This window comes from Bipolaris victoriae (assembly GCF_000527765.1).
Source record: "Bipolaris victoriae FI3 unplaced genomic scaffold scaffold_33, whole genome shotgun sequence".
Lineage (NCBI taxonomy): Eukaryota > Fungi > Ascomycota > Dothideomycetes > Pleosporales > Pleosporaceae > Bipolaris > Bipolaris victoriae.
The window spans coordinates 150,157-167,530 of NW_014575359.1; the positions used below are offsets into that span (position 1 = coordinate 150,157).

At 48.8% G+C, this 17,374-nt stretch overlaps 6 protein-coding genes across 6 annotated transcripts; 5 read left to right on the forward strand and 1 right to left on the reverse strand.

The window, feature by feature from the left end:
• Nucleotides 1–1,217: 1,217 nt before the first annotated feature.
• On the forward strand, nucleotides 1,218–1,475 carry COCVIDRAFT_96635 (hypothetical protein; the record flags this gene model as incomplete). Its single annotated transcript, XM_014702157.1, has 1 exon — nucleotides 1,218–1,475. One exon carries the CDS (start codon nucleotides 1,218–1,220, stop codon nucleotides 1,473–1,475), a length of 258 nt encoding a protein of 85 aa, XP_014557643.1.
• Nucleotides 1,476–2,257: 782 nt separating this feature from the next.
• Nucleotides 2,258–3,487, reverse strand: COCVIDRAFT_15160 (hypothetical protein; the record flags this gene model as incomplete). Its single annotated transcript, XM_014702088.1, has 2 exons — nucleotides 2,258–2,953; nucleotides 3,005–3,487. 2 exons carry the CDS (start codon nucleotides 3,485–3,487, stop codon nucleotides 2,258–2,260), a joined length of 1,179 nt encoding a protein of 392 aa, XP_014557574.1.
• Nucleotides 3,488–4,952: 1,465 nt separating this feature from the next.
• On the forward strand, nucleotides 4,953–6,696 carry COCVIDRAFT_36926 (glycoside hydrolase family 43 protein; the record flags this gene model as incomplete). The annotated part of the gene is made up of 4 exons (XM_014702158.1): nucleotides 4,953–5,128; nucleotides 5,176–5,325; nucleotides 5,373–5,868; nucleotides 5,908–6,696. The coding sequence occupies 4 exons, from the start codon at nucleotides 4,953–4,955 to the stop codon at nucleotides 6,694–6,696; spliced, it is 1,611 nt and encodes a 536-aa protein (XP_014557644.1).
• Nucleotides 6,697–8,457: 1,761 nt separating this feature from the next.
• Nucleotides 8,458–11,141, forward strand: COCVIDRAFT_15162 (hypothetical protein; the record flags this gene model as incomplete). Its single annotated transcript, XM_014702089.1, has 2 exons — nucleotides 8,458–8,473; nucleotides 8,563–11,141. The coding sequence occupies 2 exons, from the start codon at nucleotides 8,458–8,460 to the stop codon at nucleotides 11,139–11,141; spliced, it is 2,595 nt and encodes an 864-aa protein (XP_014557575.1).
• Nucleotides 11,142–11,722: 581 nt separating this feature from the next.
• Nucleotides 11,723–14,574, forward strand: COCVIDRAFT_15163 (hypothetical protein; the record flags this gene model as incomplete). Its single annotated transcript, XM_014702090.1, has 8 exons — nucleotides 11,723–11,779; nucleotides 11,873–11,899; nucleotides 12,033–12,253; nucleotides 12,316–13,258; nucleotides 13,314–13,565; nucleotides 13,633–13,692; nucleotides 13,768–14,272; nucleotides 14,324–14,574. The coding sequence occupies 8 exons, from the start codon at nucleotides 11,723–11,725 to the stop codon at nucleotides 14,572–14,574; spliced, it is 2,316 nt and encodes a 771-aa protein (XP_014557576.1).
• A 939-nt stretch (nucleotides 14,575–15,513) lies between these two features.
• On the forward strand, nucleotides 15,514–17,070 carry COCVIDRAFT_15164 (hypothetical protein; the record flags this gene model as incomplete). The annotated part of the gene is made up of 3 exons (XM_014702091.1): nucleotides 15,514–15,556; nucleotides 15,613–16,750; nucleotides 16,821–17,070. The coding sequence occupies 3 exons, from the start codon at nucleotides 15,514–15,516 to the stop codon at nucleotides 17,068–17,070; spliced, it is 1,431 nt and encodes a 476-aa protein (XP_014557577.1).
• Between the last annotated feature and the right edge of the window lie 304 nt (nucleotides 17,071–17,374).

Below are 17,374 nucleotides of genomic sequence, written 5' to 3' on the forward strand. Positions count from 1 at the left end.
ATTCAGGAGCGTATGAGTAATGAGGAAGAAGGAAGTCAGGATAGCCAGAATGTGGCATCTTGACATTTTGACATAGATGAGAGATTGAATTTGCTTTGCCTAGTTACAGGATGTAACATAATAATACTCACTAATACCACAACGAACATCCTGGCGTGATGAACAAAACCCCATGTACTTGGATTTCGCGGTTGTTTCCAGCTAGATAGACATTCCGATAGTTGTTGACTCTCTTTCAATATACACCAGGGTAACATCTGAGTCGATAGGTGTTTTTATCGTGGCTTCGCTGTTTAAGTTAATGACTACGAAGTGAATACCTTTACAGCGATACCTGATCCCCAACTAAGTCAGGGCCCCCACCATCCATTCCGACCACATGGACATTGGCCCAGACCCCATACAAGTCCAGGGATCTAGCATATCGGTTAGAAACCATGGCTAGCGTACGATCCATCTATGTATGATCCACGCTAACCTTATGTTGCTCAGAGATCGGGGATGGCAGGATTAATATCTTAGTAGCATACCATGAAAACAGGACGTACGTACCATCTACTCGGCACTGATTCGGCAAGATTATAAATCTCGTTTATAGTCTACGTAACTACTGTATCCGAGATAATACAAGTACCTTAGTACTACGCATCTTGGCTACAGTAGTAGCGTCCGGACTCTCCGGAAACAAGGAGTAGTATAGTACTTACTGGATTACATATCCAATGCACTTGCTCCCCTTCCCCTGCCCGCCCTTTCGTCCGGTTGGTTAGATATGACGATTTGATGCCAGCGAAGCTGGTAGCTGGCTAATTATATGTTCCTCTGAAACATTCGTAGCATGAAAGAAACCGATTGGAAATATCGAGGGGTTCAAATTATTTCATTGCATGTGTGAGCGGGCATTCTTTTACGATTTCATTCGGACATCCGGCTGATGCAGCGTTTTTTTGCCTTGGGAGGTATTGACGAGTTTAGTGCTGTGTTGGCGACGAGGTGGACTGAGGTTAGTTTTGGTCAAGGGAGATGGGTCGTTGGATAGGAAGGATGTGCGTGAGACGCCAGATCATATCTTTCTGCATGGTACGCTGGCAGGGTCTGGGGCGCCCATATCTATTAATGTGAGGAATGGGAAGACATTCAAAGATACGCCGCCTGCTACTTGGCGCATCTTGGGTACCAAGGGTGAGATTCGACTTCTGCCGCATCCCTCGTTTGGTATGCCTGTTGGATGCGAGAAGCTTGAGCTGTATGGCTATGAGAAGGACAGTGTGGAAGAGATTCAGGTGGAGTATTCGGACGCTGTGAAAGATCTTCCGGTGTTTGCGAGGAACATTGGTGAATTCTACGAGTTATTCGCAAAGGGTGGGACAGTTGACCAAGGGATTATCGACTTCGAACAGGCAGTCAAGATGCATAAGGTCATTGACAAGATGGAAAAGAGCTTTGAGAATAAGCAGTTTTCAAGGCTCTCTTAGAGGAACGTGATTACGTGAAAAATTAAAATGCACGTATATCATTGTTTTGACTAGTCAAGCTAGAAAGTTCATATCAATTACCTTGGAAGGGAAAGTCACCTACGGTGCAGTGCGACGCACAAACAGCAAGTGAATTGCCGTTGGAAGGAGTAGGGTACTCTTGGCCTTCGTATTTCGCATCTCGTGATTGTCATCCTTTCGACTCAACGAAGAAACCTGCATGTCTCCGCCACAGGTCGATGTCGAGTACTACAAATGTGAGATGTTCCGTATAATTCACAACAACGTACGAAGGCATCATAGTGGAGATGGATGGCGTCTGCCGCGGACACAAATACTCTCCCGACACCTTGCGGAATACTCGGGGCATAGCTGCTCTGTTACACAGAGACTTCAAGCTAGCGAATAACTGCCAAGGAGAAGATGAACACTACACAACATGACCAGGGCGCAAGATTACAAGCGAGATAAAAAATACGCGTGATACGCGTTTGTTGCCGATCAAATCGACATTGTAAAGCGAGTCATGCAAGATGAGAAAAAGAAATCAAGACGAGGGGAAAGGGATGATGCATGACGTTGTAGGAGAAAATGATGAATGAATAGGTTGTGTATTAGACGATTCGCGAAACGGAGACGAGATTCTAGACGGATCAGTATGCAAAACTGACGCACCTGACAAAGGAGAAAAGGATAAAAATGAAACCGGTGCATATCCCGAAGCCACGGGATCATTGCTCCATACTTACCGCCCTTAACCAACTTCGGGAAAAAGGAGATTCTTATGCCGCATGAGCAGCTCTCTGCGAAGGGTTCCGACTGCGAACCTCGCTCTGCTTGACTTCCAAGTGCGTCCCGCTCTTGTTCTTCTGAAACTGAAGTGACTTGGGAGACGCTATATTGACATAATCTTCAGTGTCCTTTTCAACGACACCAGGGGTAGAGACATGAATACCCTCAATCAAGACCTTTTCGTTTTCGGGTATTTCAACGGGAGCGGCGTTGACCTTGGGCTGTACTTTCCTCGTGCCAATAGGTGGGTCGAAGCGCTTGCGTAGTGTCTCGATCATCTTGCTGAACCAGAACCAGTTGAGGCCATTGAGGATAATGTTGGAGGCTAGGTAGGCGGAGATGAGCCAGAGCGGAATAGTTTGGCCAGAGGAATATTGAAGAAGATCATTCTTGAAGCCTGCGTTATTGACATAAGTGTCGTCTGACAGTTTGCCAACCTCGGGGTCGTGTTGGGGGATGTGGCCACTCATATATAGGTGGTAGACATCGCCGAATACGCGGATTGACTGGTAGGTTCCCCAGACAAGACGGCAGGAGAAGAAGGTGAACAGTAGCATTAGGCCGTTGACGAACTGGACGGTGCTACCAGTCATGTTGAGCTTGTCGCAAAACCAGTGGATATTGAGAAAGGGCGAGGAGAGTTCGTAGAGGATAAAAGTGCACGCATAGTAGTTTACGAATGGGCGCTGTGCAAATGATGAGTGATCTGCTTTCAGATATCTGGACCAAGTACTTACGAAACCTAACGAAAAGACGCAGAGAGCAGAAATGGCATGGAACAGCATGCCGATTCCAAAGATCTTGACATTCTGGACAGTGATGACCAAGTCCCACAGGAAGTATCCGCCGGCGAATGCCTGGATCAAGCCAGACGCGCCCGTGTATCCATGCACACGTTCTACCCTGTCCATGCTATTCAACTCCTTGTCTGTCCACATGACCCATAGGGCCAGGGCGCAGATGAGGGTGCTCTGGACGAACGACACGATGTGGACATCCCAGTTTAACTTTGTGCGAGCGTTGAAGGTGGCATATACGCGAGGAAAAAAGATGCGCGAAAAAGCAGGCGCAATGAAGCGGTAGGTGACGTCGTACAGGACATAGGCAGCAGCAACCTCGTGGAAGTGCAGGGGCAGCGTGTTGAGAGATAGGTAGTCAGCCACGGGCTGGACATACTTGACAAGGCTCTCAGGCCGCGCGATGGGGAATGGATCGTGCATGATGGTCGAGAGATGGCGGCGGTGGTGGTGGAGGTGAAGCGTGGGGCGGGCCAGACGGAGGAGTGAGTGATGTAAGGGCGCCTGGGGGCGCACACAGGGCAGGTGCAATGGGGCCAAGAGATTTCAGGAAGCAGCGACTGTTGCAGGGTACGATGCAGTCTTTATAGCGCCAGAGAGAATGGGCGAGTTCACAGGGGCGTAGTCATCAACTTGTCTTGAGGATGCGTGGTAAAGGTTGCGAATGACGACTGCGCAAGGCACAGCGGCCTGCCCTGGTTCCAAGGATCTACTAGGCCGAGGTGCGATTAGCGAGCCGCCGGAGACAGAGGGGGGCTGCTCACGCTGCGCCAAAAGCACACGACACATTGCATCCATGTGTGGAACATGTGGGGACGGTGACTTTGGAGTAGTACGGAACGTAGACATAGCCACGGGACCGTGTCATTCCAACCCTTGTTCTGTATTATTTCCTGTACATAACTGGTGCACGGCCATATGAGGCGCAGTACATGTGTGCATACTGAGAATATGTACCAGGGTCGCCAAGGGAGCACCCGAGCATAGTCTGCTCAGGGCTTATTAAACGAGCGCGTTTATCACCCAGCGTATATCGAAGCCGGAAGCGTTGTACGCAGTAGTGCTCTCCTCATCCCTCCCAGTAGCCCGCTGTAAGACGCGCAATCAGCTGACGCCTTGCTTCTCGTGTGCCTAGTCCACGTGCGAACGCATATAGCATCATATCCGACAGAGAACGAGTCAAGCGTGTGACTTGTCTTTTGCAGATACTGTATGGAGTAGATAGATACCTTGGACACACTCCATGTTAGTACTGCAAGGTGGTACCTAGCCTCCTCAGGCCCCCTCTGGATCCCCTGGTGCCTATTGATCCAAGGCAGGTCCTCTCAGTTATATCTAACTTAGCACCGTACATATAAGCTCAGAGAACACTACCTGTTCACCTATAGTAAACACAAAACTATTGAGCCATCTCTGCTATTGTTGCCCTACGCCTATGCTAATAACAATCTTAACGTCGGACAGATACATTTGACGCTAGTCAATATTTGGCTAGCGTTTGGTACAAATCTCAGAAGCCTTGAATATAAAATTATTACAGTACTCTACTAAGAAATCGTATAATAGAAACGTTCTGATAATGGCCAAGAGCTCCCATTTTTTTGGCGGGTGTGCATTTTGATGAAAGGTCGGATTAACTGAACTGTTGCACGCACTTACTATACACAGCACTTTAGACTTGCCATGCTAATCTTCCCGCACGAAGCCGGCCGAGTTCTCTCCGTCTGCAATCCACATTCCGACACTCTGGCAGAAAAATAATTCAAGTTATATTGACGACTGCTGAGCCTCTCCACATTCCATAAAGTCTTATTTTATTAGAGTCTATATATGTGTGTGATATTTAGGAATTGTGAGATTAGGCATTGTCTCCAACATTCCATTCATCATGAGAATTCTTATGATAAAAGAAATACAATCTCTTACAGTGATATTGGCTACTGTTAGAGGCAATAATGTTACGCACAACAATCCCATACTACCTGGGTGGCACAGCGATTCCAGTTGCGTCTTTGTCCCTGAGTTCGACAACACCTTTTTCTGCACCACATCAAATTTCATGGCGTTTCCGGCAACCCGATATACGCGAGTCAGAACTTGACCAACTGGAGACTTGCAAGTAATGCTCTAAGCCGAGTGGCCCAGCTACCCGAAGTTCAAACTGCAACAAATGAGCAATTCACCGGCATGCTTGCCAACACTCTGCGGTACCACAAGGGAAAATTCTATCCCATCTCGGCATGGATCAATACCCATTTGGCGTACCTCGCTCTGTTCTGAGCACGGCAACCGATCCTTTCGACGACAGCTCATGGAGTGATTACCTGTTTGTCCAAACATCTGGTTTCACGATTGACCCCGATATCTTCTTTGATGACGACGGTACTGTAGTAGTTGCGTCTTCGGGGAGTCCCATTCAAGCTTGCTATTTGGACATGACTACTGGGAATACGAGCCAACCATGGCCATTGTGGAACGGTACGGGTGGTGCCAGTGCGGAGGGACCTCACATCTTTAAGAAAGATGGCTACTACTACCTATTGATCGCAGAAGGAGGTACTCAACTCGGGCATCGAGCGAGTATAGCGCGCGCAATGAATTTGACGGGCCCATGGGAAGCTTCACCAAATAATCCTCTAGTCTCTAATAGCGGAACTAATGAACATTTTCAAACCGTAGGGCATGTAGACCTATTTCAGGACGGAAAAAAGAAGTGGTGGGGAGTCGCTTTATTCACAAGAGGAGGTCCAGCTCTGTACAATCAGTCTATTTTCCCAATGGGCAGAGAGGCGGTGCTATTCCCCGTCTCATAGCCAAGCAAGGGTTGGCCATACGCTGACCAGGTGCGTGGAAAGATGCAGGGGCCACTACCAAAGCGAAACTCCTTGACACCCAGCAAGGGTTTGAGTATTGCTAGGGGAGCGCCTGATGTTGTGGATTCTTCGCCAGGATCTAAGATACCACCGCATTGGATTTTCTGGCGCGCTCCCTTCAACAGTTCAACCTTCCAGATATCACCCAAAGGTCACCCGAACCAACTTCAAATTCAGTCCGCAAGGGCGAACCTCACAGCTGATGCGCAATTAAATGCCTCCCGGGAAGGACTCTCAGCCGTGTTCCGGCGACAGGAGCACATCTTCTTCAACTACACTGTCGACCTGCACCCCAACTTCGGCAAATCAGCAGGCGACGAACTGGGCGTATCAAACTTTCTGAACCAAGACCAGCACGTGGATTTCGGCATCGTCTACCTCAAAAACACTACTAGCAGTGGTGCTCTGCAGCCTTATTTCCGTTTCAGAGCAAACTCCGTACGCTATCCCATTCCTCAAGAAAAAATCGAGCCGATCCCCCAATCCTGGCTGACAAGTCCCATCCACATACGCATCTCTCCAGACAACAAAAGCAGCTACAGTTTCTTTGCATCACCAAGCACGAGAAGTCACGAAGAGAGACACATTGTCGATTATAGTACTGCACTTCTTGCTGGAGACGGTGCTGGATCGGGGGGACTTGTTGGGGTTTACGCAACGACAAATGGAAATTCTGCCACGTTCCGCGGATACATAAGTAGATGGCGGTATAGTGGAGTAGCGCAAAAGATTGACTATGATACTTTGGTGTCTTTTTAGCGGATTCCTATATAGATATGACCATAGTCTGAATGAGAGGCTTATTGGGGGAGGTGGTAGACATAGGAAGATCCGTCGGGTACCCCCCTTTGGACTAATAAAGCCACGGTTACACACATAGAGTATATATAGTCCCATCTAAACCTTGGGTAAATCCTTAAGAATTCGTCTTAATTATTGTGGTAAATAGGTCTCTACCCTAACATCTCAAAATCGTAGTTATCTTTTATGAGTCTGCACGCACAACTTGAACCAAGATCCTGTTCGAGGAGCGATCCAAAGAGCGTTCAGCCCATTACATCTGCAGCTATTTAGCTACGCGGAGGCCTGCAGACCCAAGGCTCTTCTTTGCCTTCAAAGCTAAGTATCAGCTCATCTGTAGTCATAGTGCTGGTGGTTTGAGGACTTACAATTAACACTTGTGTGTTCATGTTGGCTCTTAGCCTCTGGCACAGGACGAGCGGCTGGGGCGGCGGCCACAAGAGATGTCGCAGCGAACAGTACAAACAGCGCCGATCTGATGAATTGCATTGTTTGCAGAACTTTTGGGAGAGAGAGTTTCGGTAAAATTGTGGGTATGTGTGTTGAAGGTGGTGATGAAAACCCCAAGATGAAGTACCATTCTTATATCTTCGCTACCGGAAACCTGCGGAGTAAAATCAATTCCCGCTCTCACGTTATCTTATGCGAGCCTATCATATAATCTCTGGCAATTGTGTATCATCGGCATTGCCTGACACGAGGCTTCCCGCCGTTTCTACCAATCGTAAGAGATAACCTCAAACTTAATAGCCAGACGATGTATCTTAGTCAGCGCTAGATTTGCGTGGAACAGCAAAGACGGCACAAACTCAACTTACTTGTATTTATTTCCTTTGTGACCATCACCATAGTCTTCAAGTCAGAGTTTCATGGTGTCTCGCCACTCGAGGTAGCTGTATGCAGCAATGATGAATGCACGTTAAACGTGCTTCTCGGCAAAGGAGCACCACTGAATGCACTTGACCCTATGGGACCATAACCACTGTCTATCGCCGTCCATCTGGAACTGGAGAGTTATCACCAAGTTACTTCTGGAACACGGTGCAAGCATCACCCTCATTCACACCGCTCTTAAGATCACTCCGCTCGGACACTCTGCAAGGGTGTAACACCATACCATATCCAGCATTTTACTTGAAAATGAGAAAACTCGAAGTCTCTTCTAACAAGACAAAATTACTCTCGAAATCATTCGCTCGAGCAATGTTGCGACGTAATACTGATGTAATTATGGTACTGCTGGAACACGGCGCAGATGTATTCATGGACATGCGGCCATTCCTAAAGCCCGAAGAGATTCTCTACTCTTCCGTATCATATGCACGCAATCGCGAATAATAGGACTGGGGAACAAATTCATCCCCAAAAAGATTTCTGGAGGACAAGCGCACCGTATACGAACTTAGTTGCGGTCCAGCACTTGCATTAAACTTGTTTGTAATGTTGCTACCAGCTCGGACGCTTTGAGAAAGATTGCTGCTCGATCAACGAAAGGCGTGTTTTCCCGTGATTACTTGGCTTTGAGGGCAGAATCGATGACTTTGGATACTTGTGCTTCGGTTGTAAGGGGATAGTTGGTGAAGGTCGTCTTGTGGCCCGCTGGTAATGGCTGATCCTAAGACCTATGAACTTGCTGTGATTTGCCATTGAAGTGGATCTTGCTTTGCAAAGAAATCTGCGATTTCATGCGCTCCACAGTCTTCTCTAGCTTCATTCGCTATGGAGAACCTTTCTCGTATGTTGGGTGTGGCTCGTTACGGGCATTAGGTAACCGAAATGGTACCGTCGTTTTTGTATGCAGTTGCTAAGCTCATATGAAACTAGCGTCTATCTCCCTCCGCCCGACTACTCCATCTCACTTTCACTTCCTAATCCGTGCACTCAAGTCACGGAATGTCCCTACAATGTCACAAGACGATTACGCAGTCACCAAAGCAAGAGTGTTTAAAATCCTGGACCAGAGCTCATGGCGCCGACCGTCTCAGAACGGGCGTACTATCCCGAATGAGTTCAGCCCCACGGTCATGGAATACGTCGAGGAGCTGAACCGGACAGACTTGCCTGGTGGCGCGACCTCGAGTTCCGTGCACCTCAATCTCTCACAACGGGAGGAGCGCGCTGTGGATGTCTGCAACAGCTTCCTTGAGCAGATGGGAAATTCGGACCTTCTCTCCGATCGACTAAAGGGGTGCGATGTACAGTTTGCCAGGCTGCTGACTACGAACTTCGAGGTGAAAGGCCACCCGCATGTTGTGGTTCGGCATGCTTGTCATCTGCTGAGAAGATTACCAGTAACTGCGGCACCTTTGCTGATCGATGGATTCAACCGACATGAGGACTACTTGCTAAGGGATGCTGGAGTGCTGTCGTCGAGCGCAAACCGCCGACTCATGACAACTCGATACATTGACAGCAACACGATTCGATTTGCGTTACACATCGCGTACAGATGGCAAGATCCTTCACCTTGGCATGACCCCTACCGTAAATTTGTCGACCTATGCGGCGACTTGTTCGCAGGCTCTACGAAACTGTCTCTGAACTGGGGGAGACTTGATCCAACGTATGCCACAAACGTATGTCTGCTTCGCATCTTCTTGTGGTCTGCTTGGCAACGGTCTATAATGCTATACCTGTGGGCTGTGATGGATCACCACCTCAACAACACAAGGTCCCAACGTGATGGTATGTTTGCCATCGGCAACACTCCTTTGTTGCAACGGACGATGCAAAGATCGAGCGAAGCAGCAGCGACTAACGGAGACTTGGAGATGCCACAAATACCACCTTACATGTGCCAATGGGCTTTTCGGCTACTGCGAGAGGACATTGGCTCGGTCGCACAAGACTTCCGTCAGTTTCAGCTGAGGTATAAGGTCGTTTTTGGACAGCAGAATCCTCGCTGCGTTTTCTCTGGGGATTCAAATGAGCCCACGCGACAGTGCAAAGGGGACTCGCCTTTTACTTGCAACAGACTCAGAGGCATGAAGACTCAAGATCAGTCGGCGCACGCTCCACATTGTCCAGGCACTACCTGTACAAAGATGTTTTGGGACGAAGTCAACTACAAGCAAACCAGCGGTGCTCGTGCTGTGGAAGTTCATCCAAATCAGCCTGACAAATTGACCTATCGCTCAGCGACGAGTGCTACAATGGCGATTTCTCATGTGTGGAGTCACGGGCAAGGTGGACGGCCGGAGCCGCTCGAAGAGAATGGAACGGGCTTCAATCGGTGTCTTCATGAACGTTATTCGCAGCTGGCGTCTACCTTCGCGTGCGAAACTTACTGGATGGATACACCTTGCATTCCCCATGACCGCAATCTCCGCCGGGAAGCTATCGGACACATCAACGAGATCTTTGCAATGGCAAAAGTGACGCTTGTGTGTGATCGAGATATCATGTCAATCGACATAGACCCAAGCGGTGACACCCAAGGAGGCAAGGAGATCGCGATCGATGACATCCCTATGGCAATCCAGGAAACGGTATTGACCACATTGCTGGTGTGCGACTGGAATCTGCGAGCCTGGACATTCCTCGAAGCTATGCGGGGCAGTCGCAACATTTGTCTCCTGTGCAAAAAGGACAATGTCGTCTTACTTAGAGATGTTATCAATAATGTCCATCATAATGGATGCATCGATATATCAACGCTTTTCGTGAACGCATTGCACCTGCTACCGGCAACAGATATCAAGTGGTGGAGCAAAGTTGCTCCAGCAGCCGCAAAAGCTGCAGGCTTCTTGGAGTCTGTTGACTTAGTGAATGCAACATATCTTCTAAGTCATCGTTATACTTCCAAACCACGCGATGAGATAGTGATCTGGAGTCTGTTGTGTGGCAAGAAGCCCTATGACAATGCCATTGATCTCTGGTCAGCGCATCTTGGCGGCTGGGTTCCCACAGAGTACCTCATGAACAACCTTCCCCGTATTCAGAACACGTCGAAGGGCAAGGAGATACATCTGGGCTGGGCACCGAGCCGTCCCAACTTCCCGGAGGAGTGGTCGATCGTTGAGAACCCCAGGTACTTCACGCTTAGTAGTACCGGTAATTGCGCAGATGGGAACATAACACAAGACGGTCTTTCTGCTGAATGGCTCTATTACGACTTCAACTGCTATCTGTCGTTCAGGTTCTTGAGCGCTAGAGCAGATTCTGCGAAGGGGATCATTCACTCCCTGGTTAAAAAACATCTATGTGGTTACTGGGCTGGGGCTCTTGTGCGGCCTTGTAACGAAATGGGCTCGCCTTTACCGAATAGAAGCACAGCGAACGGGACTTTAGTCGCTGTCTTGGGTATATACCGGACCGGCATATACCATTGGAAAGCGATAGTCGACTGGCCAAGCACCATACCTCTTCCACCAATGCGTACGGAAAAGATCACGATCTCGTAGGAGTGAGGAGGAATGACCAGGTATCAATTTGCTCACGCTGAGGCTTCTATAATAAACTCTTCTTTTAGTACCTTCGTAGCCGCATGTGCGAGTTCTGAGCTTAGAAGGATGGACCTCCAGTCATGGGGAGACCAATCACCAGTGTTATCCAGAGCTTCGTCAGGCACTGGGTATTGCTCCTTCTCGAGTACACGAAGCCGTGCCAACCACGCAGCCATCCTTGAGTGCTGTACAAAAGATACCATCCATCCTGTTAAATGTAAAGGATGAAGTTTGTGAGAAATGTGCCTATAGGTGGCTAGGCCTAGCAACTAAATACTTTATCTATATACGCGCGCTGCTGCACTACTATAGTTAGCTAATAAGTCTATTTTTTCATAAGTTAAAATCAGTAGTTTGACAGCCCGGCTGGCAGTGCTGAAGGGGGGGCACAGCTTAAGCTCCAAGTTCAGCATCGCCAACAAGTCTATCAAAACTACTAATTTAAGGCGCATGTAAGCACTCCATTGCTGAACTAAGCTTTCTAAATCCATCACTCTGTGAGAATAAACAACGGCAACGCAATCCGACCATTATTCGCGATGCATAGCGACATCGCTCCAACTTTCACGCACGCCAACACCCGTCGTCGACCTATAGTATGGTAAACTTTATTTAGTTAACATCTTAATATTCTTCTTTCGATTTGCTTTATAGAACATCGGATTAGTTATCTTAGTAACAAATAGTAGGCTATTATAGCACTATATGGCCGTAGTGTAAGTACGTTTCCTAAAGTAGCGCTCTCTGTAACAACCGAGGCACCACTCTAGACCCGGACTAATGCCCGAGTCTTAGACTGTCTTGACGCCATGTTACATCACCCCAGACCGCTATACGAGACTTCTCTAGATCCGCATTCACTGCGGCGCGACCCGTGTATTTCTGAATCCCAACCCATATGGTGTCTCCTCCGAATGTTCAACACCATCGACGTCATTCTTTTGCCTGTTGAATCGCCTAGCCATGGCCGACCTCCAACCGGATGAGTCCAACGATTCGGGCAGCCTCAAACCCCCGACCGTGTCGCCAACTCCGCGCGGGAAACGCAAGAGATATACGCCCGTGGCTTGGTGCGCACCCAACGGAGTTACTGTCATCACAACCTGATCATCTGCTAACCCTCCCCCCACAGCGATGAATGCAAGAAGCGCAAGGGTAAATGCGACAGCCAAATTCCATGCCAACGCTGCCGCGACAGGGTTGTCACCTGCACTTACAACTCGAGATTAGCCACCATGCCTTTGCAGAAGGAAAGGCACGTATTATCATCTGCCCATTGCCTGCATTATACTGTGTGTACGTGTCTGACCTCCTTCAGAGACCTCGATGCCTTGAACGAGAAGATCGAGAAAATGCAAGAGCAAATTGATCGCCTCATTGCAGACCGACTCCCGTCCGGTTCATCAGGCAAACATCAATCGACTGTCTCAACGACGGCTTCCATCTCACCCTCCCAAGGCCTAAATACCACCGACTTGACGGATCAGTCGGACCACAATGGAGCCTTGGTCAACTCATCCGCTACTTCACACGCCAGACTGCCCGAATTCCTTGGTCCGACCAGTTCATCATTCCTCTTCCGAATGGCGACAGATTCTTTGGCAAGCGCTGGAATACATACCCCAGTATGTACAAAGCTCGAGGTGGAACCTCTCCCAACATCGGCCAAGGTCAAACGCCAAGATACAAGCTCCGCGAATCGTGGTATGGAAAACCCACTGTGCACCATCCCTCGGAATGAAGCGCTGCGATTGTTGCAAGTCTATGATGAAGAGTACGGGTCAATCTATCCCTTCATCGACAAGACAGTCTTGCACCGCGCGGCTCAATGCTTTTACGATTGTGTCGACATGGCATCTCCCTCGTCTACGAAAACCTACCAAAAGGATGAAAATACCCTCTCCGATGGTATATGGGACATCCTGAAGCTAGTTATCGCCATAGCTGCAACCATAGAGAGTCATGGGCCCAATGAACTGAGTGCAAAGCTTCTCAACAGCGTTGAGTCCGGCTTTGATATTCGCGTCTTGGGGGAGAAAGTTGAGCTTCTTGAGATACAGGCCTGGACTGCTATGGTAGGTTTTTTTTCTATCCTCCCGGTACGTGGACTGTCCTCCTGACGATTCGAAGAGCATCTTGCAATTCCACTTGGACGAGGAGGTCCTCGCTTGGAGAACCATCGGTCTCGCTGGCAGAGCCGCGATCGAACTAGGCCTCCACCGGCGTGAGACCTACTCGATACGCTTCTCTGACGACGAGCAACGCCTGCGAGCCAGTCAACTCTTTTGGTCTATATACATACTCGACAGGCGATGGAGTTTTAGCACTGGACGCTCGTTCGCCATTCCGGAGTGTGATGTAGATCTGGATCTTCCCAAACTGGTAAGTACATCGTCTTGCCATCACTCAATAATGTGACATGGAAATTGTAGCTAAATCTTAATTCTAGAGCAGCTCAGACTCCTACCTCCTCTCGATCATGGTGGCGTACGCGCAACTGGAATCAAAGGTATGGAAGTTGACAACGAAGATCACGGCTAAAGTCATTTCAGAGAAGCTATCCTTTCTCTACTTCCGCGTGCAGCAATGGTATCGAAGTCTCAAGCCCCAATATCAACTACAACCGACTGAGGCGAACATGCTGCATGGATACACTCGGAGCGAGAACAGGATTCGTTTACTGTTTTACTTCAATGTCAATCAGCTACAACTCTTCATCTTCCGCCAGGAACTTCTGAATTCCCACGCCATGAACGAGGACCTGCTGAATGCCACGTTCGCTGTTGAAGCAGCAAAAGACAATATTCGGCTGCTGCAAAAAGTGAGCCAAATGGCAGACTTTTATTCGACACAGCAAGCTCCATTCAATCACTTCCTGGTCTCCGCACTGGCGGTCCTTTTCCTAGCCGTTTGCCACGCCCCATACCAATTCAAAAACGCTTGTCGTGAAGAATTCATAATGGCACTTGAGCTCATCCAGGGCTTCTCTTTCGAGTCTCACGTGGGAAAGAGGCTCTGGAAACGGGTTCAGCACCTCAAAGAAATTAGTTTGAGTCTGGGTCTGCTGCCCAACAAAACCCAAACAGATGGTACGCGGAATGGCACAATGAATAGCACTGATGCCACTCTACCGTCTTCAGGTTTCGTGTCTATGGAACAAGATCAGCACGTTCAAACGCGACAGCCGCCCGTCCACTCTCAAATGGGGCCGCCTTCTGCGAACGAGATGATTGATCCGTACCAACTCACCAGTGACTTGACGACCATGTTCGATACAATGCAGCAACCTTACAGATGGCCAGCGGCGGACGAAGTTGTGCTGGATCAGGTCGATAAATATCATCAGACAATGAACCGAGAGCTGTCAAGAGACCTTTTGGACTTATTCTAGCATTGCAAATACACAAGCCGTCCAGGTCTTCCAGAGCTATGTGCATTGTCGTGCATTCCAGGACATGGCAGCATGGCGCCGGGGGCTTCCTCCGTGACCGTACAGCTAGGCTCAGGAAGGGATCCCACCAATATTCAAGCAGGCATACAGCTAACGTCCAATTATCGAATCATTGTCCAGATCTCGACTCAGGTGTCGCGGACGAAATCTAATGGATGTCGACGCGTGTGAATTCACAGAGAGCTGTATGTTGTGGTTAGGCTAATCTTCACTACCGGTGGGCCTTGTTAGCTAGTAGTGTGGAGTAAGTTTTGTCTCAATCCAGAGTCGACGTTGATCTACCAGTCGGGAGGTACTTTATTGAGCCCTTGTAGTGCGGAGCCAAAGTGCATGCTTAGGACAACACCTGCGGGTTCCGTTTCGTCCGTGGAAAGATCCAAGTAAGAAAGACGAGAGTTATTGGTCAGAGGCAAATCATGCGGAAATTTCCGATACATACTATGAGTTCTAGGCAGAGTTCGGAATCCCGCATTGTAGCGTTGATCGGAAATATCCGTTAGTCTCCACTATCTAGGGCGCTAGTGGACCTACACTAACCCCAGTCTTGCGATGGTCGTACAGAATAGTACCTCATAATGGCGATGTTTGCGGAGGCTTCTTGCTCACGGTCAAAATCACCGGGTCATCGCCGTAAGAAGGACGCTCGTAACAGTCGAGACCTAATAGCTCCACTGTGGAAACTCAACATGTTCCGGCCGGAAACAATTCCTCGCCCAGATTTCAGCGCATCCCAAGAATTAAACGTGGAGTAGACGAGAAGGCCTATAAAAGTCGTAAACCCTGAATCGATGTCTGTTCAAACTTCATTCTTACCATACCTAGCCATCTATCCATTGAAAGAATATAAACTTGTGTCCCGAAGCAAGCAAGCAAGACAAGATGTCAACTACCTTAGACAACCTCCGGAACAATTTTCGAGGCAGTAAGCCCCTTCCCAGCCTTGCAAATTTGTCCATTTCCCTGCTCACGTCCGGCCAGTGATCATCGAACCTCATGACCAACTTTACTCGTTGTTTCGACGCCGGTGGTCAATTAATGAAGAAGGCAACCCGAAGGTGATCTTTCAACCTCTCACCGAGGCCGACGTGTCTGCAGCTGTAAAATACGCTGTTGAGCAGCAACTCGAAATTGCTGTCAACGTTGGAGGTCACTCGTTTGTCGGAGCATCCAGTTCGGACGGGGTTATCATAGACCTAAGACGCATGAACACAGTTTACGTGACGAACTCGGGATACGGCAGCCCCGGAACAGTGACTATGGAAGGAGGTGCCTTGGTCAGCGACGTTGCCAGGACCTGTGAAGAAAGTGGCGTCTTTGTGTCCCTCCCATCTCACAAAGAGATCGGGTATGCCGGCTTTGCGCTCGGCACGGGTGCTGGATGGGGCATGGGAGTTTGGGGCTTGGCTGTTGACAACCTGATCTCGGCTAGGCTCGTCCTCGCCAGTGGAGAGGTCGTCGAAGTGTCCGAAACCTCTCACCCCGAGCTGTTCTGGGGACTCAAAGGAGCGGGGTATAATTTCGGTGTTGTGACGCAACTCACATTCCGCGCTATCCCTTTGACGACAAAGGTGTTCTTCGGGTCGATTATCTACCCGATTGAACAGATCGAAGCTGTCTTTCAAGCACTCGATAAGTACGACACTACACAAAAGGATGAGGACATGGTTTTCATGGTATTGCTACCCCACAATCCGAATGGACCTCCTGAGACTATACTCTTGATGCCATACTATCACGGGGACGATATCGCCGAGGCTCGGAAGCGGTTCGATGTCTTCTTTAGTATTCCCTATCTCAAGGATGAAACTAGGCTGATGTGGTTCCACGAGACTGCGGACCTATATCCCGATGCGCTCTGGCCTTATACGCGTCGCTTGTCAAACGGTTCACTGGTGACTCGAGTCGGACCAGACGTCTTTCTTCCTGTCGTGGACCGTCTACACCAATGGTACTCCGCCAAACCTGAAAGAAGACCAGGAAGTTCACTCTTTGTGGGTATGTACAGTTGGCGCAAAGTCTTGAAGCCCGCTAGCGACAAGACTTCGGCCTGGCCGCCGTCACGAGAGCGACCAGGAGACGGTAATAGGCTCTGGAAAGACGTTGCTATCTACCTTGGGTATGTCTCCCTCGTTCCCTACCTTGATTGTCCTCGAGTAGCACGGAATCTAATCTCATTTCTGCGACAGATATGGCGACGAAGAAGAAACTCCTACTGCCGTGACTGCTTCGAAACAGATGGTCAAGCTCCTGCGTGAAAAGCATCATCAGGCAGTTGGCAAAGATGTCATCAAAGGTCTCGTCTACCCGAATGCGGGGGTGCTGCCTGAGTTCACAGGCGAATACATGTACAAGGACAATTTCCCTCGCTTGCAGGAACTCAAGACAAGATATGATCCTGCTAATGTTTTCCATAAAAAGCATCCGATCAATGTATAGTAGAAAAATTAAACGTAAGATGTTCATTATCCTATAGGCAATGTTCATCTCAAAGGACGAAAAAGGCTTGGGCTGCAAGGTTGAAGGTGAAGGAGCTTGGACTTCACAAGGCGGCTGGGTTTAGTTATCGAGTATCTTAGCATATACCTCTCCTCTCGCACTATGTACAATTAGCTCGTGAATCTATTATCTGACAGGCTATAAGCCTAGAGCGTCTCCGCTGCAAACACCCGTTTCTCTTCTCTTTCCTTTACTAACTAAGCAGCTGTCTTGGCTATCTAGCAAGCTAAATAATCTAATGAAG